Genomic DNA, 26,426 nt, shown 5'->3' on the forward strand with positions numbered 1-26,426 from the left:
TAAGCATTTATTAAACAGTAATGTTGAAGCAACTAATAGAATATAAAAGTAAGACAACAAAATAGTTATTTTGAATACAATTAAACTAACATGAAATGTCAATTGAAAATATAAATATTCTAACATAAATAATTACAAAATCAGATTCACAATGGATGGGTAAAATAGTATCACAGTCACAAAAAATAAAAAACAATTGCATAAAATATTCCATGTAAAACATTCACAGATTTTTTTAACAATGATAAAATGCTACAAATATACATGCAATTGTTGTTCTTAGAGACCCAACCATGGTAAAAAAAATTGAATCAATAAAAATTAACAATTTTTTTCTACAATAATTTTACTAAATATTTTGATTAATTAGTACTCAGACAACTGTTTTATAGTAGTAGGATACTAATAATATTGGTGATTTGTCAATTACTGAATAATAACTTGTTAAGAAATAGTACACACCACTGAGGCTCATATGACATAAGAACCGGCCAGTCAGCCCCCAAAGGTGTATACGGACTTTCAATAAGACTTTGATGTTTAAATTGATCATCGTTTTTAATTTTAAACGCTACTGTTTTCAATGCAATTTTAGATTTTTGAAAAAAGCCTAACTTTGCTTTATGAAACATTTAAGCATGGAACAACACCCAAAACAATACAATCAATATCGTTTTTTTTTTTTACTATTTTGCCTTTTCTGAAAAACAGGTGCAGTAGATCTGACAATAGAAGCACTTACTTGGTGAGGCCTTATTAACATTGAATGACAAGAAATGACATGATTCTACTACTCCAAAACTTGTTTTAACAGGTCTTTGGTTGAAAAACTGGCAAATATACATGTAGCTTTTCCATGCATTCAAACACCTTCATTCAGTTTGTGCTCATTGGTTTAAGTTAAAACTAAGTCTTTGTTTTGATTTATTACTGACGATTCTAATGAAAACAAATAATGTCTAACACCAAGTTGTGTGAAAGAATCTAAAAAAAATTCTAAAATTTTAACTACGAATTTCAAAAATATACCAAAAATGGCACTATCTCAGACACCATTACTAGCGTTTTGTATGAATTTTTAAAACAATATTTTTTAAGAAGTAAAATTATTTTTTGAAAATGATAGTTTGATTAATCAGTTTTAAGATGCAGTGTATTTGAATTAGGCAGAAAAAATGTTTAATTGATACATTCACTAAATAATAAATGGAAGTTCTTCAAATACAATATTTTGTCATATGCTTATTGATAAGTGGGCCTCATTGTTCTAATATAGGCTGATGAATATCTTCTAATAACCTTCTCATACAATCCTCTACAATAAGAGGTAGTCATCGCAAATCAAAATATTTAAGAGCTACATTAACTACATTTTGTATGACATTAAAATGGACCAAAAAATTGAAAAAGCCAAGAGCAGAGAGTAACCTTTGATGATTTTTTTTTATTTATACTTACCTTCATTTTAATGATATAATTCAAATTGTCATTCAGATTAAATCCAAAATAATTGTATTAAATGGTTACCCTGGCAGCTTTCGTAGTTACTTCATTAAAAAAATAATACATGTATACATATGAAAATCAGCACCCGTATGATACAAAAAAAATTGTTGTATGTGCAGAAAACCAAAGTGCCCGGGAGTGCAGGCCAACACTCATCTGTACTTCAAAGTCAAACAAAAGGCATTACTAGAGTTATGGACCTTGCTATAAAGGTATGTAATAATTATGTCTGGGAACATGTTTACCAGGTTACCTGTAAATATCTTACATGTAAATATCATAAACTGGTTTAGGGTTATGGTAAAGGTTTTGCACTACGATGACAAAGTGTAAAATACAACAAAAGTAAACAAAAATAGAAGGGGCATCATACACATTTATATATGTGGTGAAAGACTGTGGATCAGAACCTTAGTCCATTAGTTTTGTTCTCACTTTAATGGCCAAATGTGTACATTGCCCTGATTTCATAAGCCTATAATTATAATTAATTATATTACCACTGTGGTTGTCATTTATATTCTCAATGTTTGTTCCATATCCAAATATTGTTCAAAAGTAACTCCCATTGAAATAAGTTATTACCCTTCATAATTAAAATATAGTGGAATTTAAAAATATCTTGCTAAAAAGTAACTATAACAAAGCTAAGCTTTTATCACAGACAAATATGATAATATGAATAAAAGCAAATTTGCTACTGTAAAACAGTATAAACCAGAAAATTTTATAAATAAAGTCATGAAGCATTTTTAGCATGTAATGCAGATATAAACAGGCTTATCAGCATAGCTAGAGGTGGACGTTCAGAGTATATAGTGTGAGATTATACATGTAGTAATACCATAGAGTTTATTCAGAATCAACATTTCAAAAATTTATATCCACAAAGGGCCTAAATTATTATTTATCCACTCTAAGAACTACTGAAGCTTTTATTGTAAGGCCGCACCAAATTAATAGTTTGTAGGATTTACCATACCTACTTTTCAGAAAATACATAAAGAAATTTTGAAAAAAAAATTATATGACCATTGCAAAAATGAAAAAAATAAAATAAATTCTTGTGAAGCCAAGTTTCATCAGACATCGTAAAAACATGTTATTACATGTCTCCGACAATTTCTGGAAGACAGAAACAGTTTGATGAACAAAACTTGAGTTGGTGAGGCCTTTAGTGTAGCATATATGTATTTGAGGAGAAGTATGGAGAAAAAACTAATGCACTGGTATATCAATGAAAGTGATTATGTAATCTAAACCTATAACTATACTTTAAAGAGAGAACAATAAATATTTCTAAACAACCTTTTAAGTTTGGATACAAACTTATGCATATACAAAACGAGGCATTCTCAACATCACATTTTCCATTGTAACCATCATGTGTAACGTAAAAATAAATAACAAATTATGTGTCAATAGTTTGGTAATATTCAAATAAAACATGAACTTAACAAAGTATTTACTGCATTTAAAAACGTATCACACCAACCTTTTTTTAGAACGTTAACAATATTCATTGGTAGCATAATAATCTTGCTATATAAAAAGAAAGGCCAATAACAATAATCCTTATGTTTCTCTGTTTGTTTATAAAAAGGAATGCGCAGGAATCTATCTGATTTTACACATTATTTTTAAATATTTTTCTCCAGATATATTCATTAAACATCTGTCATTATTTTTAATGTGTAAACTTCAAGGTTTTCCATGAGGTATCCAAATAGAAACTTAACAGATGTGCTTGTCTAAATAATAATTTTATTAATGACTGCAGAAAATTTGAAATGTCCTATGAATATATTTTCAAATATCATTTAAAAACCTTTGTTTCCGACTGAAAAAATTGTAGAACAAAAAATGAAGCCATATGTAAAGCCCTGAATGTGGCAGGGCCTGAGAAACAAAACATTATTTTTTTGGCCAAAGTAAAAATGTATAATTATGAACAAATAATAATTATTTGAAATCAGCATGACATCAGGAAGAATACAACTCTCACACAATAGTGGGCAATGTTTTTCTAAATTGTGGGTAATTCAAGCATAACAAGGGACCCGCGGAGAGAATACCAATAATGTTCTGTTGTTTTTTGGGGGGTTTTCAGTCTTAAAAGGATGATATCTCAACAATTATTCAAGCCAGAGTTATGGGCCTTGCATATCATGATTGTGTTGTCTCTGGCAAAATGTAAACCATTTAGATTTGTTTAAATATCTTAGAACAGTTTTTTGAGTCTTGGCCATGGTTACCTTAGTGACGCAACACTAAAATATCGCAATTTATACATTGACTTTCTTTCTCAGAAAAACAGACAAGCTAATATATGCTGTAAGATCACCCACCTCTCCCACCTCAATGAAGGCAATAAAAGCCTTTAAAACAGGCTTCATTTTACCCTCAAGACCTCGATACTTTATTTTCAATAATTGCTGTTCTAACATTTGAAGAATAATGAAGTTTGTTTCTATTGACACAATGTTATATTTAACTGCCGAGGACAGCTACAAATCCCCTTGATGATCCATTGTTGTTGGGCTGTATTATTCCTGATGTCGCGCCCGGGTTGACGGGTTGTTTATACATGATTGCACATTTGCGTTGTGTACAGTAAGGGGTATCACGAGAGAGTCTCCGTACGTGCGTAAAGCTTGCTATATCGCTGACTCATTGTTTGGGTGTTTGGTGGAACAAGTGCTGGTTTTGTCTCACTCCTGAAAAAGATATATATTCATGTATTTTTTTTTTGAAAACAAAGACATCTGGGTGAGATTCACAGGGTTACTCCCAGAAGAGGCTCAATGTTTTAGGAGTCCATTTTTTTCTTTTTTTAAACATTTTTCCCTATGCATTCCTAGAGTCGAAGCTTTATTACTCAGGAAGCATAAAAAATCACCATTGTTCATGGCATATCTACCGGATTATGTTAATTTATCTTACACACAATCTTAAAACAATTGATCTTCAAATTGTTTTTTAAAAAACTCTAACAATAATTTCAGAAATCATAAAACAATTTATCAGTTTGTAGAAAACATACTTTCCAAAAAATATTCAGGCACTCTTTAAACAGTTCAAACATTTACTATAGGAGGTTGATCAGACAGAGCAAAGATGCTGATCTGGTCTAAGTTACAAGTAGAATTGAACGATAATACATTTCCCTTCTAAATGCAAATTGGAGCATAACATAAACCCCTGTATTTCATTTTATCTTAATGCATTTCATCTGCTACATAACTTATATGTTATTTAACCGTCCATCACTTTAATACGTGCGATATTTCTGGAATTGTTTCTACTAGCACAATTTTCATCAATCATCATTTATTGCTCTGGCGTGGGCTTTTTTGGCATTTCTACTTTAAAAAGCACTCTATTTAATTTTTTAAAAACAAGGATTTCTTTTTGAAAACACTGGATGGAAAAAAATCCTTATGGATTGGATGGAGTATACATTTTGAAGGAAAATGTATAGAACATTAAAGCAATCTAGTCTACATTACTCCCTATCACACACAAATATATTTATTTTTTTAATTTCCCTGGACTTTTCACCTCCAGCCTAGGAGCTGGGTTATGGAGTGAAATTCCTAGGGAAATTTGTTCCCCTTCCAGTGAGGATATGCCATGTAAGACCACAGGTTGTTCCGGTTAGCGCAGTGGTCGCACTCGCTTCTCACCTAGGCAACCTGGGTCCGATTCCCGGCCTGGGCGCATGTGAGTTTGGTTTGTGGTCACCAAGCTGGACAAGTGGGTTTCCTCCGGGTACTCCGGTCTCCCCCACAACATAAGACCACACTCTCGCACAAAATAGTGCCAACGAGAGTGATTTATATAATGTTGTAATAACTTATTTCACAATCGTTGTAAATAAATAAGTTTAAACTAAGACCACTTTCAATGGTGACCATAATAAGGGACTGACCTCTGTGTGGTAATCTGCTCCTTCTCCCTATCTCCCGGCCCACCTTGAGACGCCGTCTTTGCCTCCGCCGCAAACTGATAAACGATGAGCAGGCAGTCTTTACACAGCTGCACAATTCGCCGACAACAATTTAATTCCGTCTCGTCAATGGCGTCAGAACTCTTGCTGAAAATTGTCTCCCAACTGGAGCAGTTCCTGTTGAAATAGTGAAACACTTCACTACAAACATTGTATGATTTCATTGTGCAAAAATGTGATAAAAGACTGTGGAAAAACCTCACTACCAAATATTGTCAGTGAGAAAATGTAAATAAGATCTCTGCTGATAAGCCATTACTCATTGCACCAGAAAAAGCCAGAGTTATGGGACTTGCAGCACAATTACTTTAAACCATGATTCATGTGAATATCTCCCACGGCTTCTTAGTGGCAGTCAATATTTAAGTTTCTCAGAATGCCAACAGTAATAAAAACAACAATAATGCAAATTATGCTGACCTGACTACATAAACACATTAGCTAGCTAGATGCAATACACACCCTGAGGCAGCAAAGCAGTTCCACAGACCCTGTCCGTGGCTCCACAGAAGCCGGTTGAACACTCGACTGAACACGCGGTAGATCGGCAGGTTGTCCACGTCTGGTACGCGCCACGTACGTTGTAAAACAGCACGCACGTTTGAACGTACAATGTCTATCACCTGTGTCATTAAAATGCAAAATTAATAATTTTAAAATACTATATTAATAATGTTATTATTCCAGAATCTAAAACAAGTTGACCCCATTTCTCAAACAGTCTTAATACTGTTACAGAAGTGTTAAAGCCTTAACACAAATTAATGCCAGGCATCTATGTTTAAAGGTATGTGGTCAGTGGTTTTATAAAACTACTATCTTACTTGTTCATCAGTAGTAATTTATATAATTCTTTGATCTGGTTAAATGAAGCCAAAATGTTCATTGATTGGCCAATATTTATCCAATAGTTACTATTAACCAGTACCAATCAAATAATTTGATTGTGCACACTAGCCAAAATATAAACATTGGAAACTTAGCAATTTGTTGATACAATTGACTGCAGATATGCTAAGAAAAGTAAACTTCTTGTCTTTAAATAAGGCAATTATGGACAATGTAAAACACTATCCAACCTTTCGTCTCTTGATGGAATCCAGTTTGACAAGCCAGTATGAAGCGATTCTCGGCTTGTGGAACTTCCAGTTTTCATACAGCTGTAAATATACATGTACAGCCACGTAATTTGAGCTTAATTTTAATAGGAACAAGTTAAGCAGTGTCAAAACAGTAAGCATTTTGTATAGCTTAGGAAAGTGTTGAGCTTAGGTTCCAGCTATTTTGCTAATTTTTTGTATTCACACTGATGCTATAAAATGTGTGTATCACTACCTCTGGCTCTGGGAAGTTTTTAAAACTATAAACAAAATGTTGGTTTTAAAAGAATCATGATTTGCATTTGGTCTGCCGCCTATATTTTGATTTCAAGGCAGTTATAAGATTTAAATAAATTCATGTACCCCGGTATTTATTTTTTTGGAATGGCTTCAACAAAGACTACTTGCTATCTCAATTAGGATTTAAGCAAAATTTCTATAGCGTGTTAAATTCAAAGAGACCATGCATTTTTATATCAGAGCTAACTACTGTTTTATTATCAAGACAACAAAATGTTAAACTGCAACACAAAATTTTAGATGAAAATACAAAAATATATCATACTGCCTCGAACTCCTGAAGATAAAAACAGCAGTCCAAAAATGAATATTTTTCGACACGATTGCAAAAGATTAAACAAGAACGCCTCAATCCAAGTGAACTTTAACACTCGTCTGTTATTTTACAGTTATGAAAAGGGGGCATGACTCAACAAAAATGAAAGGCAGAGTTATTGCCCTTGCTATACATATGCGTATTGTCTCTGGCAACATGTACACTAAACTCTGAATGTTTTTTTTAGCCTGATACTGGCTATGGTTCAAGTGTTTGCACCATGATGCCGACAACTCAAAGGCTATGACAATACCAATAAACTTTTCTTTTAAACAATCGAGCTAATAAATGATAAGCAAACTAACTCTTTTCTAGTTAAAAAGCAAGAATCTGTCTTGAGTCATTACAAAGTACCATCAAAATCCCTCTGAAATCAAGAGCATAACATGTGGTTGCCAACGCTAACCTGTTTTTCTCGCTTTATCAAGGGGCTCAACCAGATAAATGTTAAAGAATTACTGCCCTAACAGTCCCAGTTATTAAAATTATATATGGAGCACTTCAGTGTGAGTATATTATTTAAATCACCAGTGTGGTGGACGAATAAATGGATTTGTACCATGATGTCTAGGACAAAGTTCAATCACTTCTAATAAGCATGTGTTTAAGCGAATATCATTGCAATATATCTGCACCATAGTTACGGCACAGTTCAGCTCCGCCTACATGTAACCGTTCTAATATGGGAGTAAATGTCGATGAAAACAAAGGAAACGGCATGATGGTACAATAAAGAGTTATAGGTCTTGCAACATATTTGCATACTGCCAATTGTATGGCATGTACTAATTTTCACATATAATCTTGTTGAAGTTTTTTAAGTGTGTTAAGTCGCAAGTTATTGCACACCAGTGATGACATTAAAACTATGACAATACCTCATTTTTTTTTCTTAAACAAATCTAAAAATGTTAAGAAATGGAGATTTATCTGTAAAACCAGCAAATGCACTCACCTTATCAAGAATGGTATCTGCCTCCTGGTCAGACTTTCCGGGAAACTTGATGCGCATGTCATTGAGGGCGTAAAGCGTACGACGTGTTAGCTCGTCCTCCCGCTCACGGATCACGTTTGTGAGGAACGAATCATCCTGAATTTTTTAATATCATGTCATCAACATTTGTAAAAATTATACACCATTGATATATCACAGAAATAATAGTCCTTTATCTGCTTCTAAACACCATCTTATATTGTACAAGATTGATGATACCAATTTATTCACTTGATAAGATTGTTTGTTAATGTGTGGGGGTTTTTTTTCAAAAATTATATTTACTTAAAATAAGCTGGATTTACCAGTAAAATCAGGAATTAACTAGAATCACTTAACGCATCAATTTCTCAAAACTAGGTAAATGAAAACGCCTACCACATTAGATCTCTGTATATTGGTCAGTTTCTGGTTGCCTGCCTGCCGAGCCCGGTCCCCAATTACTCCACCAGTGTTACTGATTGGTCGACCTCCAGGGCCTTGCATGTTGGCTCCAGAATTTGGACGAGACATCACACTGCCCATGCGGTTGCTGACTCTACTGTTGACCGAGCCCGGGCGGGACCCTCGCAAAGCGAGATGATGGCGGTACGGAGAGCCCGGTGGGGACAGGGACTCGCTCATTTCCCCATCTTCATCCTCCTCTCCCGGTGTATGGATTGCTTCTGACGATGGCATGCTCATTAGGGGCTAAAGAATCAAAATGTTCCCTATTAAGGACAAAATTAAATGTTCTTCAAAAGAGAAGATTAAAACGTATGGCTTTTTCCTGACACAACTTTATAGCTCTTAAATTTGAAGAAATTTGAATCTAGGTCCTCTCCCATGCTAGTCTAGTCTCAAACCACTAGACCACTATCAACCCTTATAATGTTCTAGTGTTGTGGGTGAAACAGGAATGCAGGGAGGAAACCATCTTGTTTGGCTTGGCGACCACAATCCAAACTCACATACACCCAGACTGAGAAGCCAACCCAGGCACGCCTGAGCAAAAGTGAACAAATTTATTCTGTCATTACCTTAGGTCCACGAGTCTGTGGTTTTCCGCCAACATTGGCCATCCGACCCTGTAGTTCATCGTTGTCACACTCTGCTAACATGTCCAGAATGTCCGACTCCTGGAGAGTTAAGTAGGGATTAATATATGAACTGTGACAAACAGAATAGTCTTAAAGTAAATATGACTATAAGCAGGAAATATGACGTCATACGGTAGTTTGCTGCAACTGCAAACAGAATGGCATGACCTTTGTGGTCATTATAAGGCTTGGTAAATACATATACATGTCATTTACAGCACTCTTTATGCAAAATATATTTGTCATGATGCTAAAATCTGATTATATCTTTAATGTACATTTAACAAATTTCTGCTATCTGCTAATGTCATATTAAAATTAGGCTAGGGTGTTGTTTTCATTTATCTTTTTATGTAAACACGCCATAGATTAATTCATAGTTTATCTGAATGAAGCTTTAGCTGAAAAAGATTAATTACAGGTACATTACCCTATGTGTTTTTGTGCAACATAGAAGCCACAAACCTTCAGTTTATTATTATACATGAGCTGGATCTCCTTGTGCATAGACGGTGCCCTGCCAGACATGAACGTTGTATACGCTGCCTCCAGGAGTTTCACGTAACTATCCTGTCTTGCCTTGTCGTCTGTTGGGAAAATACGGATAAACCGGCCCCGATTCCGATTCTCGTAGTCCTCCCGGGTCCCAGCCTTTTTCACACGCTGCAACAGCTCTTTCTGAAAAATAAAATATTTCAAAAGTATGAATTATCCGAATGATGAAAAGAAGTTGTGGATAAGAAGATAATAAATAGAATCACACAAACACATTACACTTTCTTTCTGAATTTTCGACTTAACGCCCACATCAGTGGTTAAAACAAACAAATACAAGAAATGACATCAACATCATATATTGTGTAATAAGGACACATCATTTAGCAGCAAAAGTAGCTGAGGAAAGTTAGCTGGTGACCCTAAGACTTATCTTTGTAAATAGACGTGATCATGTACTGTCAGCAAGGCCATACACAATTCCTGGTTTAGGAGCTATATGAACAATGCTGTTTTTAATCTGGATTTTTTTTTTTAATGCAGCTGACATGGAAATAATATATATTATACTAATTTGAAATTAATTAAAACTGTCTTGAGGAAATCAGTTCTTAACCATGCTTACATGCTTTAAATTGGAAACAGAAATGACAATGAATTCACAGAAGCAAGCTTTAAAAAAAAGTATAATTGTAAAATAAAAATCAAATTCCTATGAGCTTAGAAAGTTATTTTTCCCACCTCAGATAAGTAGATCCAATAATTTAACCATGCTAGAAATTCTTATCTTGCCTGAGGGGGAAGATAAAAATTCCCGTATGGAACTCCTTTTAATGGTCGCCACATTGTAATTACCTCCCTTGTTGAGGACTGTCGTCTGTAGCATCATGGAAACCTTGTCTTGTAGCAATATTTACAACGCTAATTTATTATTTCTCCCTTCAAATGATAACATAAAACAGTTTTCATGCACATTTCAAGAAATAATGCTTCACATTTCTTAGAACTATTTAAAGACCGATTTGACTATTTGCATAATCTGAATCACTGCGCCCATATCCATGACAACCACGAATTATCACATATCCATACCGCAATTATTTTCACTAAGCACAAAAGAGTTCCAGCAAATAATACAATTTTACTTAATTATGTTTAACTGAGATGGGAGAAAAAGCATCTACCATAGCCGCTCATGTAAGATAGGTTCATCCCGACCCTCGCACAGGGTGTTTTTCGGAAACTCGTTAAACCTCGTTTTCGCAAAACACCCTACGCTCGAGTCTGAATTAACCTATCTTACACTCTCGGCCATGGAAGATACTTATAATGAGTACCATGTTTTTCTTGAGATAAACTTACCGGTAAGAAAAATTAAATAAAACACAAAAAATATTAATGCCAAAACATTTGCATAATTATAAGGTGTTTGAGTTACTGATACACCATCATAAATGATTCACTTAATGCTATAGAATTTAAGGCTAGAACATGAACATTTAAATCTCAAACACAGAGAAACACAGCAAGATAAATATGTACCAGCTCTTCCTTCCTGCGTTCTAGGCCGAGGCGTTTCTTGTCGTATTCTGACATGTCGGCTGTTTCCGACACCCGTTTAGTCGGCCGGAACAGCCGCTTTTGTGCCTCCAGCTTCTGGGCATTCATGTTCTTCTTTTTGTCATTCATTCTGAAAGTACAAGAAGTTTAATTTTATGTATTTTACAACCGATATCTAATAAGCAGACTTTCCACCAAAGAGTTTAAAGTTCATATACTACGGATCCTTGCCCATTTCAATAAATATCTTAGTCATCAAGTGAAATTATCTTGTGCCATATTGTTGTTATTTTGTCACATTTATTTTGGAAAATAACTTTTTCCATCTAAAAAAGTGGAGGGAAAGTCAAGAAAAAGAAAGAAGTCAACTAGCTGCAATCTATGATGTACCTACAGATTTATGACATTGCAAGTTATGACAAAAATCCCTTAATCAAGCGCTGCCCAAGCCCACAAAAACACTAATTCTTTTATAGCTCTCTTAACCTCATGCAATGTTGGAATTGCAGTCCATATAAACAAAATATGAATGTTAATCTGATCTGAAAGGAGAAGATTGAGTATATTGTGAAGGTACCATTCGCCAAGCAAAACAAAACAAAAATTACCAAAAAAATCCAAACCTGTACAGGCTCATATTTTCTATTCAGGCTGTATAGCCGTAAACAAACCTTTATTTTATTAGGCATAAGAAGCAAGTGTACTACCTATCTATCTAACTGATAAGTACAAATATTTGAACTACTGACTGTATTTTTTTATTTTACAAATTAGGGAATGTCACTTTCACGTATTTAATATAGAGACATTTATTTCGCAAACAGCCCAATCACATTGTCCAAAAAAGCCTACCAAACATTAGAAAACCAAGGGCTTTTGTGCAAAAAAAACCAGGGAATTTTGACATAAATGATTTTTAACATGTCTCCAAAAAATAGGTAAAATATAATAAATGCTATATTTTGCTTATTAACCGCTTTGCATGGGCATTTCTTTGTGCGATGTCTTCTTTTAAAAATATTTTATTGAAACTATCATTTCTTTTTAACCTGTAAGTACTAATTTAAATATAATTTTATGTAGTTGGACAATATGTTGTACAAAGAAATCTAGTCTACATTTTTCCAAATTACAAACTCAAAAAAATATTATTTTTTTTTTTAAATGCAGGGGATTTTCATCTTCCGCCAGCATAACAGGAAATGTATTTGAATACTGGTGTATATTTCCCTTGCAGGGGGTTATGGCAGCATTGTATACCCGTTATATTTGTACGTTGAGAGTGATATTTAACTAAAATCAAAACTTACTTGATATTCAATAACCTAATCGTGTCTTCTATAAGTGCTGATTTAATATCAAAGTCTATCTTTTCGTCTGTTCCAAAACTTGGAGATCGATTTATCTGAAAAAACAGTCAACAAAGTTTAATTTTTAATGCTATAAATCAAAAAATACAAACAAGAGCTGTTTACCAAACAATATACCCCCTGAGCGTCACTTTATCAGAAACACCTGGAAGTTTTAAGGGGAAATATATTGATTATTAATAGTTGCAAAAAAAGTTTTCAGAAAAGTGAAAACAAACATTTCTAAATTCAAACTGCTGACAAAGTTTCTTAGACTGTTGAATATGACTTTCACCTTCTATGCACTGACAACCCCACAAATAGTTTCTAGGGCAACCTACCACTAAAGTTTCATGGTCCTCGGTCAAATTGTTCGTATGTGTTTGTGTGGACAAAGTTAATGTAAGACTGTTGACCATGACCTTAACCTTTAACCTATTGGTCACAAAACAATAGATGCTATCAGCTGGTCAACCCAAAATTAGTACCACTGAAGTTTCATTGTCTTAGGTTAAGCTGTTCTCAAGTTATTGTGCAGACAAAGTTTTCATATAAGACTGCTGACTTTGACCTTTAACCTGACCTTAAAAATTATATTTGTCATCTATTGGTCAATGGCAGCATTCCACTGAATTTTCGTAGTCCTACGTCAAACGATTTTTGGAGTTATTGTGTTAAAACATAAGAGTTAAAATAGTTTTCACAAGACAGTTACCTGTCTTTGACCTACTGACCTCAATATTAATAGGGATTATCTACGAGACAATGGCAACCTACCAATAAAGTTTCCTGGTTCTTGGATGAACTTTTCACAAGATTTTGCGTGGACTAAACATTGTCTACCAATTGACCAACTGATAAACTGACAGATCATCCTACATAGCAACATTTGCAAACGTATATGCCCCTCTTTTCAAACAGGCCATTATAAATTTCAAAAGTCAAACATATACAATAATCACTTAATGGTTCAACTGAAGAATAACAACAACATATAGTGCTCTGTTACAATAGAGCTGTCATAAACAAATAAGCAAACAAATTATACATACTTACATTTCTGAGAAACTCACCTCCAAGAGCCACGGTCGTAATTTCCGGTCAATGAGCACATCGAATCCTAGCACCTCAAAGCAGACGCTGTCACTGGCAGGTGGTGCGCCGGGACGACACATTCTATATGAGTGTAACACATAAGGCTCCGCCACTATCATGGTCTTAACTATCATGTCACTAATGTTTCGCCACAACAACGGCACATCATAGTCATTTCTGCGGAGGTATTCGTTAAATGATTTTATGGAGCGTTTGCTCCCTGCGTCAAGACTTGCACCTTTTTCGTAGAACTCGTTGTGTTTGTTGACAGAGTAATTCGTTAAATGCATGAACAGGTGATTCTGAAAATATAAAAGAGTTGATTTAAATTGTGGTTATTGTTTAGTTTAAACTAATTGGTTTTACAATGATTGTGAAAAAATTATTACAACATTATTTCAATCACTTTTGTTGGCACCATGTTGCGAAAATGTTGTCTTTGTGACCACAAACCAAACTCACATGCGCCCAGGCCGGTAATCCAACCCTGGTCGCCTTGATGATAAGCGAGTGCACATACCACTGCGCTAGCCAGACAATGTGATTATACAGAAAAGAATAGAAAACATAAATGCCACTGGTTAATTTTTGCTGTAGATTAAGGACAGAGTAACGAAACACCATTTTAAAAGGGCACATTGTATCAGGCTGTGAAGAATTTTAACTTGAACATTTTGGTCTGGCCTGATGTTTTTGTTCATTTGTTACCAGTACTAGCAAAAGACTTGAAGATTGCCATTGTTATTTTAACATAAACTAATTTCGAAACATAATAATTTGTACATGGAGTTGTTACAACGAGCTGTTTTAGGCATGATCATAGTCAATAACAAAATTTATCATAGAGGTTTAATCTAAATAAATTGACATATTAATAATGTCAAGTATGAAATAATAATTAATGATTTAATGATTTCTTTTAAGTTTGTTGCTTTATAAAAATAAAATAATATTATTAAAAGAAGTACCATATCTGAGAATGTTTTCTTCATTTTTCATATCTTAAAGGAGGCAACCAGGGGTGCAGAGCTCTAAACATGCGATAAATAGCACGGGTATATCCGATAAATTACAAGGATATTTTGATATACCCATGCAACTAATTACATTACAAGGTTGACAATTAAATGGTATAACAGTTTTATTACATCCAACACTCTTGTTTTAGCATTGGGAATGTGCCCGATCTTTGGCCCCAAAATTGGTCAGAATATTAGAATAATTGCCACCTTGTACTATAACCTCTGACACCATGACACGTGAACATACCACATTGTTTTCGGAGGGTGGCAGGTATTTCTCGGTACTCATCCTCACGAGCCCATCGTTGAAGAGGAAGATGCGGAGTGGATCACACGAGGTCACAAGGACATAGATACGTAGATCAAACTTGTATCCGTCAAGCAGGAGCGGCTTTTCAACATACTCCTGCACTATGAAGTGCTCATTTGTTGGCAATTTATCCAAGTTGCGATGTATGGAAATACTGAAAATATGAACATCAGAATCTTCACAATAATTATTATCAATCAACAAGTTTTATTTAGATAACAACATATCTCATAGTGCAAGTTCAGTTATAATGTTAGTAAATGCATTCCTTAAATCAATATAAGAGTGCCAACTGTTACAAAATAATCACCAGTCTTAATTTAGTTTCATGATAAGTGATTTTACATTAAGCTAGATTTAGAGAGCAGAAAAAACTGTAAATACAGTTTTTGTCGATTAAAGGTCTCGAGTGACTAAGGCAGCTGGTTATCAAAATTGATCCAAGATATTCTGCCCATACATATTCTGACTTAGTTTGGCGATGATTGAAAAAAGGCTTCTAAAGTTAATGATCAGACAAGACCAATTTGAGGTAATTTCTATAATTAAAAGGTGATAACTCTCCCCTGACGAGAGCGATAAGGCTGATCAAACCAGTCTGACATATTATGCCAATACACATTCTGACCAAATTTGGTGATGATTGGGCAATTAGGCTTCTAAAGTTACTGATCACATATTAGACTGATTTGAGGTTATTTCTTTAATTAAAGGGCGAAAACTTTTAGTGACTACAAAAATATGGCTTGTTATTGAACCTGTTCCAGAAATTTGCCAATACATGTTCAATGTTAAAAGGACTTCTACTTTTCATTTAAAGCCAGTCTCTTAGAATGTTTTCACTTCCACCCTTCAAGATGTCTATTCCTCGAAAATCAAGTCTGAATTCCACTTTACAGATAACAATGAAACACACCATAATGAAGTCATGGCTTTCATGCTCTGCCATAACCATTTGGTGATTTAATATTTAGCAGGCTTTAATACAGAGTCATGGGTTTCTGCCCTTTGAAAAAAATTCATTTTAACTCAATGAAAACAATATGGCCGGTTTTAAACTTTTGAAAACTTCAAGGTAAATATTGCTTTTTAACAGTTATTAAAGCATTTTAGAAATATCAGTATTAGTCGAACAAAATAAGTTATATAAATTATACTTTCCAATAATTTCGAAAATGACTCAGCCATGCCCTTTATGATTTATCTCAGATTCTGTGGGAGCATTTTAAGAGAATGGGAGACTAAGAAGCTTGGACAACTCATAATGATATCATATTACACTTCATCTACTCAAAGAAACCTATCAAAATCATATCAAACTTACCCATGCCCCTGTGCCCCGTTGGATGGTTTCACGATGAATGTCTTAGATTTCTTGTGTGCACGCAGGTCCTTCATGTAGTTCTGTACGATGTTGAAGTCGGACGGTAAAATCCATGTACGCGGTACAAAGTTATACTCTTCCGGCACTGCTTTTGCCATTCTGCAAGACAGTGCATTGATTAAAATAAATTTTATTTGAACTGTGTCTTAAAATAATTTTTTGAGTAATCAATGTTTTCAAGGTTGCTTAGCACAAGAAAGAAAAGTAGAGTACAAATGACCTTAGAAACAAATTACATCATGGATGACCAAATTCTTTCAATTTCAGTCACTTGATGAAACTACGTAACTTGCTAAGTCATATTAACAATACAACATAGGTATAATTCCTACCTGGAAAGGTTAAAAAACTGTTTAACCTGTGCATTTTATAATTACCCAAAATATTTAAAATCAAGGCACTGGAAGAGAAAGGCGCCATGCTTCAAATGAATTCTATTAAAGGAAGTTCACAAAATCAGACCAAACAAAATAGGACTCAATACCCCCTGCCACTGCAGGAAAGGATTTTTCAAAAAAAAAAGTATAGCCTCCTCAAGACTAGAAATGACCCACTTTTAATGAAAATCCAGATATGAATCTACAATTATCTTTCCCTGACCTAAACTAAAACATAAGCTATGGTGAAATTTCTCACTTCATCATGTTTCTTGCCAGGTTGTCTTTCCGCGTGACCTCGCCCATTCCTGGGAAATGGTTGATTCGCTGGTAAGGCTTAAGGTCCGAGATTCGCTCCGTTGATACAAAGGCATCATTCCAGATCAAAAACCTGAAACAATATATTTATAAAGGTTCTAAGAAGTACAAAAAATACAATAAAACCTTGAATTAAATGTTATTAACTTTAAAATCAGACAAATCATCTTTAATTATTTTATAACAAATCTTTTGGCTTCATAAAATTCTACATACTCAGGTTTTAAAATTCTTGCCACATTTGCTTAGAATTCTAAGTCATCTTTAATAAATCATTAAATGAACCAGCAGATTTGCTCTTTTAAAAGTCTCAACAAATATCTCCTTTTCAACATCGCTTTTCATCTAGGTTTGGTGCCTCCCCATCCCCTCAAAATTACATGTAATAACAACTAAACCAAATGTTGGCCTAAGTACCGTAGGCTGTTATTCTTATTTGATTCTTAACAGTTAATTTTGATTATGAGAAATCAGTCAAAACAATTCTCACACAGATGACCAAGGTAAATGGTTGCATAGAGGTGACATCAGTAAATTGTTTCGACAGAACTAAATTGTGGTAAAGACTTACTTTCTTGTTGCCAGTACTTTATCTTGTGGCAACAAGTAAGTTTTTGCCTAGAGATAAAAAATCTAAAATGTCATCTCTATGCCATAAAAACTGTAAATATTAAAGACACCAGGAATTAAATAAGAACTCACGCTGTTGGGTCATCCTCCCTTGTCACACTGTAGCCTATATGCTCAGCCATCTGGCGAACTGTAAACACAATGACTCATTACATCCAATAATTGTGAAACTATAACACATTGAAGTAGGTGTGTTTTTACCAGTATTTCTGATTTTTTTTTTTAAAGTTTAAACGTTCCAAAACATACAAGTAAAAATTTGTTTTTTTCTATCAAAGAGTCTATCTGAAAATATTATTGTAATTACAGTATTATTTGCTTACACAATTTTAATAATAAAACCATAAAAGCATTTAAGAATGTATGATAAAATTCATACAAAGACATAAGAGAAGTACTTTAATTTGTAAAGTGGTCACTTACTGACATCATAACGTGTCCCGTTAAGGTTCGCTGTAATCATGTTCTTCCTACGTTTTCGCTTTGCTTTTGGCTGATTGCGCAACCTGCGTTCTTCATCCAGTATGTTTTGATCAACTTTATCGGCGTCATGTCGGTGGGTGTCACCCCGCTCATTGACGGGCTGGGTTCTATGATTTGTTGACCCAGTTGTTCCCAGTCCTGTACCGAGAGGGGTCCGACGCGCATACAGAGAAGACAATGTGATGTCTGAAACATGAAAAGAATAACAATAATATTAAATCAAGAATACAAAAAAGGGTCCATGTTCATCTACTGCTCATAATATATCATTATCATCATTATCATTATTATAATCATTATTGTAACCCTTAGTGCAATAACTCAATTATTGCATATATAAATAGAAGCAGATATTGAGTTCTTGCACTAAGGTGACTTATTATTATTATCATTATTATTATTATTTTTATTATAATTATTATTATTATTATTGTTATTATTATTATTATTATTATTATTATTATCTACGACTTTAATTTTACTCTTGTTAGAAAAATTTCCATGTTGTGCAATTAGCGCAGTGGTTATAGCACACTCGCTTTTAACAGGCGCATGTGAGTTTGTTGTGTGGTCACCAAGCCTGACAAGTGGGCTCCATCCCGGTAACTTCAGTTTCCCCCACAACACAAGATCACACTCTCACTCAACACTGCGCCAATGAGAATGACTTAGCAAGAGTTAATATACCGTAGTTCAATTAACTACCAATGTAAAATAAAAGATAAAACTAAACTAAATAACTACGTGTCATGAATTGCAAGTGAAACAATAATAAAAATTAAGATAAAAATTGAAATGAAAAATTGGTATTTACACATTTGTGTTTTAAACATTAAATTCCGAAATCCTGGCTTGCCTCTTCCACATAAACAGGCCAAACTGTATGTTACATTTCAGTCCAGTTGTTAAAGACAATAAACCTGCCAACTTTCAGTGAAACAATATCGACACAAGATATTAATTTACAAAATCAATTAGCAAAAATACATTTGACAATTAAAGTGACAGTGGAAATCGAACAAGCAGATCTCAAATGTTTAAGCACAGTTTTACTGACACTGTTTTGTTTTAATTACTTAAGTATCAAAATATTTTTTCGACTCGATGAAGGAAATTATGTTAAGCTCTTGTTATGTGTTTTGGGGGAAATGAAATTATATTTTTTCTTTGCCAAAAAAGTCAATTACAATTTCTTCTTTTCATCTATGTTTATCTTTTAAGCAAGAAACAAATAAGAAAATTTTAATGTTTAAGCAAAATCTTCAGGCAAAAAAAGGCAATTTGAACAGTTACGTCACAAACTTCATGCAAATAATAAGACTTGCTTAACGTATTACAAATATAAATGCTTTAATTTGCTTAATAAAGGGGGAAATTTGCACACAGCATGACTATGCAGAATTAGACAATCTGGTGTCATGCTGAGAGATAATTTTAATTAATATTATTTAATAGGAAAAAATGCTTCAATCTTGAAGGTGCACACATTGATAAGGGAATTATCCATGCTTACAACACTGAACAGTGTCGATAATTTGTGTTAATATATTTAAAAGATAACAATTTATAACCATATATAATTACCCGTGGTTTATCAAAATTGAGTTGTACGATGAAATTAATACATTTTGTAAATAAACCTGATGTTTTAAAACAGTGAAAAACAGTTTTATATCATTCACTGTTTTGAAATTTAGACCAATTTTGCTAATGAAAAAATCATCAGCATGCATTTAGCTTGGATGAAACATTGTCTGACCGTAATGACATTTCATTACCCATAGATTGGCAACCTTTTAAGTAAGTTTTTAGGACAAAAGAAAAAGTAGAAATGTTTTTTTCAGTGAGATATCAATTATATTTCATCTTGTTAAGCTCAACAAAAATATTTTCACTGTTCACATGATGAAATAAAATTGATATCTCATTAAACAAGAGGGCCATAATGGCCATTACACACTCACTTATGCAAAGGGCCACAACTCTGTGATAAAGCATTAATAAAAATGTTGCAATTTAAACATATCTTTACTGATGACGATGCCTTGTTTTATATAAGTAAAGGGTCATGCAATGAAGCTACCTGTAAAGCTTCATTGAATTTGGCCAGGTAGTTTTAGAGATTTTTTTAAAGCAAAACAGTAAGTCAGCCATTTTGTTGTTGTTGTTGATGTTGATCAATCTCAATGCCTTGTATTTATGTAGCAGGTCACCCAAGGAAGCTTCCTGTAAAGTTTCAGTAAATTTGATCTGGTAGTTTCAGAGGAGAGTTTTTAAAAACAAAACAGGAAGTTGGCAAGATTGTTGTTGTTGTTGATCATTCGCGGCCCCTTGTTGTATTTTTGTAGAAGGTTACCAAAGAAACTTCCTGTAAAGTTTCATTGAATTTGGCCTGGTAGTTTTAGAGGAGATCTTTTTTACAGCAAAACAGGAAGTTGGCCATTTTGTTGTTGTTGTTGCTGTTGTTGATCAATCATGACCCCTTGTTGTATTTTTGTAGAGGGTCACCCAAGGAAGCTTCCTGTAAAGTTCATTGAATTTGGACTGGTAGTTTCAGAGGAGATGTTTTTTTCAAGCAAAAAAGGAAGTCGGCCATTTTGTTGTTGTTGTATTTTTGTAGAGGGACACCCAAGAAAACTTCCTGTAAAGATCCATTGAATTTGGCCAAGTAGTTTCAGAGGAGATGCTTTTTAAAGCAATTGTTGATGAACGGATGGATTTTCACAAATCAACCTTTGTTAGGTACTTTCCCATTACTCCCATTATAAAAATATACCCACTAATGCCCTACTAACCCTACCTAACATTTAATAATTTATCTTCTATACGGAATGAAGGAATTAGTACCCAATTTATACCCATTCGTGTGTGCGGGTAGACTGACGGACGGAGAACACACAAAGACCGATCACAATAGCTCACCTTGAGCACTTTGTGCTCTGGTGAGCTAAAAAACCCAATAATGTTGTCCCATTATGGCCAGTTTGAACACACATGGCAAAGAAAATGCATTTTGCTTTATCATGACGCAGTAATTTTTATAAAGGTTAATCAATGAAAATCATAGTGGCGTGAACTGATTTTCGTTTCAATTCAAAATCTGAATAGCATAAAATTTCAATTCTTTCAATATCAATATTTAGAGATCTAAATTAAGTAACTTTTTCTGCTACATAAAACAAATTAAATACATCTTATCAATTGTATGGACCTCAAACGGACTCCAAAGTATAGAGTAAACTTAATCGAAAGGCATTAAAATTGAAATACAAAGTAAGTTAAATGTTTACCAAGTTTGGTCATGAATAAAATACCGGTATCAGATTTTCTGCTATAAATCTTTTGATCCACAAATAATTATTGTACTTGAGCAATACGTGCTTTTACTTTGATTATTTAATTCCTTTTGCAAGGTAGTTAATTTAGAACTTTAATATCATAATTATTTTCATTTAACAAAACTGAATCAAATTTAAAACAAGAGTTTTCAGAGCAAACACCAACATTTATCTGTTATTTTCACTTTAAATAGCAAATAATAAGAGGTATATAACTCCACAATTATCAAAGCTTTAAAGCTATAGGCCTTTCTATCTATGTGTATTGTCTCTAGCAATAACCTGGACCAAGTTTCATTGAAATGTTTTTGAAAGGGGCTGAATTCAACTAATATTTGAGTTATAGGACTTGGTAATCACATGGATTAGCCTGTTATTTTAAACTGGTGTACAACTGTATCAACTTAATATCATAAATATTTTTCAGGTCATTGGCAACATAAAAAGTATTGCGCGCCAACGACATGGAAAACTAATTAAGACACAGCAGACAAGATCAATTAAGGCTAGTGTAACAAATTTATATATTTTGCTAATGCACCGTTCCCTTGATAGAAATTAATGTTGTGAAATTAAAATTTTCATGGATGTAGATTTTTGTGGGATTATCTATATCAAACGTCACTTTTGGAAGTCATCTTGAAATTAACTGTTTTTAAAGGGACTGTTCACCAGATTGGCACCAATTTTTTTTTTCTGTAACGAATCTCAGGACAATTATTTAATAAAATGTTCTACTCTTTGATATCATAAATGTAAAAAAAATTCCAAGCGGTAAAAAAAAAATTGAGTTGGAGACCGGGTTCTAACCGGTGTCGCCAAAATTGCAGTCCAGCATAGTATCCACTGTGCTATGAAGACCTAAACTGTGGAATACCCTAAACTGTGGAATATTTAAGCTTAATATACCAACTATGTGGTACTTCAGTAATGAGTTTCAATGCATTGTATACATCAATACCAAGTTAATGGCAGTTTTCGACAATTTTCTTCTTTTTTTTCCGCTACAGTCCCTTTAAGTTAGGATTTCAAACATTATATTTGTACACTGACATCACAGTCATGGGGCGATATTGGAGATGACAGGGAGATAGATTCTAGGACATTTGGTTTCACACACTTTATGTGTGAAATGTTATCTACGCCATCGTAATCCTTCAACTGTCCTTATTGAATACACATATGATGAACAGATATTGTAGTTGATTTATCCACTGTGACCTGAGACTTTAATCCACATGGACATATTACCCTACACTTCAACTTTCTATTTCAATACCAAAAATGTCGGCCTATATCACTAGTAGGGCAATAGGAAAAACAATAACAGACAATATTTAGCCCTACATAACTTTGTCCCTTACACATTTAGCATATTGTGTATTACAATATATATATTATTATACATGTATCTAATAAAAATGATTTACCATCGGTATTTCCTTTCTCCATTGATGCAAGGGATGAAACGGACGTGCTATGCTTCAAGTTGGCGTTACTGGACATAGCCTGAAGAGTCACTTCTCCTTGGGTTCAAAGCTCTCTGGATTGTCCGTAGTTTCAATAATTTAACTTTAAAATTTCACATGCATGATCATAGTAGCCATAATGTGTCTTTGAAAGAATTTCTTGTTATGAATCCTTGTGTCCTTTCTGAAAAGACCTCCGAAAATTGCTCCAGTATTTTAACTTTATGAAGACCACTTCCAATTACTATGTCAAACATTTACTTAATAGACACAATTATATTTGTCTTTTCCAAGTCAATTCTAAGTCACTTAAATCCATTTTTTTATTATTTCATTTGGCCTGAAGAGTTGATGTACCTGGAAGAAGAAAAAAATGAGATAAAACAGTTACTGAAAGACTGCATAACATTGTATAATCAATTATTAATTTTCCAATACAAGTTTAAAATTGCCCCCAAATAACCTTGACGGTGAATTATCTAAAGTTAAGGTCTCACAAACTTAAACCAATATCTATTATGAGGTAAATGTTCACGTCCATGGTTTACAAGTCTTGAATACATTAACAAGAAGGAGGCTTTCAGGATCTTCAGTGGAGGAAATTGCACCATCAAGAAAGATGGGGATATTCTCCTTAAGTGTTTCCAGATAGGGACTTTTCTTGCCAATTTATTGCCCTGTCTGCAATTAAAACACCAATTTTTCATAAACCTTATTTTTCATTTAGTAAAATTGACTTGTGCATAAGGATATATATATATTAAAGTCAGTACTCTATGAATAAATGATATGGTTATGTATGTGAAAGATATTTCTTGTCCACCGAAAACACATTTGCAGTGAATAATTTTTTTTAATAAATCAGTACGCATAAGACACTAATTAAAAATGAAAAACATGATTTGTTCAGGAACTATAAGTGACGTAAACAGTGATTATAAATTTACTACATATCATATATATGACTTTAGTAAATCAAACGGCACAAGCTTTTTGGAAGAATGCAAAAAAAAATATTTTCTTTCTCAATTTTTTTCACACATCGATAATATTCTATATTGAGATGAATTTAACACATGATGGATATTATTAATCTAAAATCCTATCATTTAGAAATTTCCCTGTGCTTAAGGGTCAAACATTATTATTGCGCTATTTGTGTTATATTTCAGATTTTTTTTACTGTTTCCTGATTTGGAAGCACTATTTCCCAATCAGGATGCAAAGTCAATGAGGCAATGAGATCAGCTAAATTCACTCTTTCCTGATCAGAAATACATAAATCATATCCGGAAAAGGTACTAGCAGTGTGTTAATATCAGGAAACATCTCTAGAATAATTGCATAATCATGCGGATATCTCAAGATTATGGGCAAGTTTAATATTATTCTGATGGTTGGATTTCAGATCTATCTTTAAAGAGATTGTACACCAGATTGGCACCAAAAAAAGTTTTTTCTGTAACAAATCTCAGGACAATTATTGAATAGAATGTGTTACGCTTTGATATCATAATTGTAAAAAAAGGTACCAAAATGTAAAAAAAGAATTGTGTCGGAGAGCGGGTTCAAACCTGTGTCGCCAAAATTGCAGTCCAGCGTCGTATCCACTGAGCTACGAAGGATTACTCTAATCAGGTGACATAATTAAGATATACACCTTACTCAGTAATATCACGTGATAACATCGAACAGCCAATCACGCATAAGGAATGAATTCTTCTAGGCAGACATACCCATGAATCTTTTTATTTGGAAAAATACTAAATGACTGCTAAACTTAAATAAATTGTAAACTATGTGGTACTTCAGTTAGTAAGTTTCAAAGCATTCTACACACTAATACCAAGTTTATGACAGTTTTGGCCATTTTTTTTTTTTCTTGCAAAATGATCATCTGGTGCACAGTTGCTTTAAAGTACCATCATGGTTTCTAGCTTTTCCATTGACTAAATATCGCTATGCACAGAATGTTACCTTTACTAATACTTCGATATAGGACATGAACTGAATTTTGATTATATTATGCATACGCAAAGTTGCCAAATAGTATGATCATTGAGGTCAGCTGCAGTGGCTTTATTTTATTGTGCAATGATCCAATCAACAACTGGTTGGCAGTAATTACCATTACAAGTCAATCTGTCTTATACGTAAAACAGGTGTTTTCTTCCAGATCATGTAATAATTAGATTGAAAAAAATCCCGATCAGTAAACTCTAAAGGGGAGACCACTTGTTTCTACGATCAGGCAATTTCCTCCCACCGCGAATGGCACTGATCAGCACATAGTTTAAAAAAAAGTTACATGTATTAATTTACACATATTACAAACATGAACAAATTTATTACAACTGATGGTAGAAAAAAATATTTTTGTTACTAAATATTTATCATTATAATTATATCATTTCCATAATATATTATGATATTATTTAAAAAAAATGAATAAAAAATGCCCGAAAATACTTCATGCCATATGCTTCTTAAAAGCTCGGTATTACATAACATCACTCTAAAATGCCTGTCAGCGCTTTATCTTAATTGTAAAAAATGAGTTCAACTAACAATCCTTAAAACACAATAGACAAAATTAAGATTCCAATAATGATAATTATTGAATGTGTGACTTTGAAATTTGGTACTTTAAGTGTAAGGCGATGTAATTTTATAAATAGCTTCAGATTTAACATGAGCTTAAGTCATTTTAATAGGCGGTGTTACGGAAAAAACGCCTATGACTTTTTAATAACCTTCACTCGAAGATCATTCAAATGCACTTTTATTGTTCAGGTATTTTAACTGATGTAATATATAAATAAAGGATAAATATGATACAATAAATGTATTTTCATTAACTTGTAGTAACAAATTATAAAATGTCTATGTATGGTAATCCAACTGATTTTAAAAGCTAACAATTTCCAATTTATCCTTTTGATATAAATAAATAAACAAATAAGATCAGATTTAATATATTACATAAAGGAAAAATATGCTTCAAGAAAAATGTTCAATTCACCTTTCGGAATTTCAAATTAAACTATTCATGCAAGTAAATCCCACTTATTTCAAATGATTAACATGCAATTTTTACGATTTTCAATCTATCCTGAGCCGATATAAATAAATAAATGAAGTCAGATCAAAGGAGAGTCGAGTCACAGATAAATACAATATTTATAGAACTTAAAGGCCATCCATAAATAATTCTTGGTTTGCTGCTTTTCAGTAGGTTAGGTGGATCTGGGCTTTAAGGGACAACTTACCCTTAAGAAGAGTAACTACATGT

At 33.4% G+C, this 26,426-nt stretch overlaps 1 protein-coding gene across 2 annotated transcripts in view; it reads right to left on the reverse strand.

Moving 5' to 3' along the window:
• Window positions 1–26,426, reverse strand: part of LOC128214811 (tubulin polyglutamylase TTLL7-like) — a 32,208-nt gene continuing 5,782 nt past the window's right edge. Inside the window, exons 2-18 of one of the 2 annotated variants that reach the window (XM_052921474.1) lie at window positions 23,096–23,491; window positions 18,268–18,513; window positions 17,917–17,974; window positions 17,156–17,287; window positions 16,460–16,618; window positions 15,073–15,289; window positions 13,782–14,105; window positions 12,670–12,764; window positions 11,342–11,489; window positions 9,770–9,982; window positions 9,245–9,343; window positions 8,604–8,915; window positions 8,187–8,321; window positions 6,595–6,675; window positions 5,978–6,138; window positions 5,438–5,632; window positions 1–4,223 (exon numbers count right to left, since the gene is read on the reverse strand). In XM_052921474.1, the coding sequence (XP_052777434.1) occupies window positions 4,130–4,223; window positions 5,438–5,632; window positions 5,978–6,138; window positions 6,595–6,675; window positions 8,187–8,321; window positions 8,604–8,915; window positions 9,245–9,343; window positions 9,770–9,982; window positions 11,342–11,489; window positions 12,670–12,764; window positions 13,782–14,105; window positions 15,073–15,289; window positions 16,460–16,618; window positions 17,156–17,287; window positions 17,917–17,974; window positions 18,268–18,513; window positions 23,096–23,171 (2,745 nt within the window). In that variant the 5' untranslated portion in view covers window positions 23,172–23,491 and the 3' untranslated portion in view covers window positions 1–4,129. Of the gene's footprint in view, window positions 4,224–5,437; window positions 5,633–5,977; window positions 6,139–6,594; window positions 6,676–8,186; window positions 8,322–8,603; window positions 8,916–9,244; window positions 9,344–9,769; window positions 9,983–11,341; window positions 11,490–12,669; window positions 12,765–13,781; window positions 14,106–15,072; window positions 15,290–16,459; window positions 16,619–17,155; window positions 17,288–17,916; window positions 17,975–18,267; window positions 18,514–19,141; window positions 19,177–23,095; window positions 23,492–26,426 lie in introns of those variants that run through there. The other variant, XM_052921475.1, reaches the window with a different exon arrangement.

This window comes from Mya arenaria, chromosome 13, assembly GCF_026914265.1.
Source record: "Mya arenaria isolate MELC-2E11 chromosome 13, ASM2691426v1".
NCBI lineage: Eukaryota > Metazoa > Mollusca > Bivalvia > Myida > Myidae > Mya > Mya arenaria.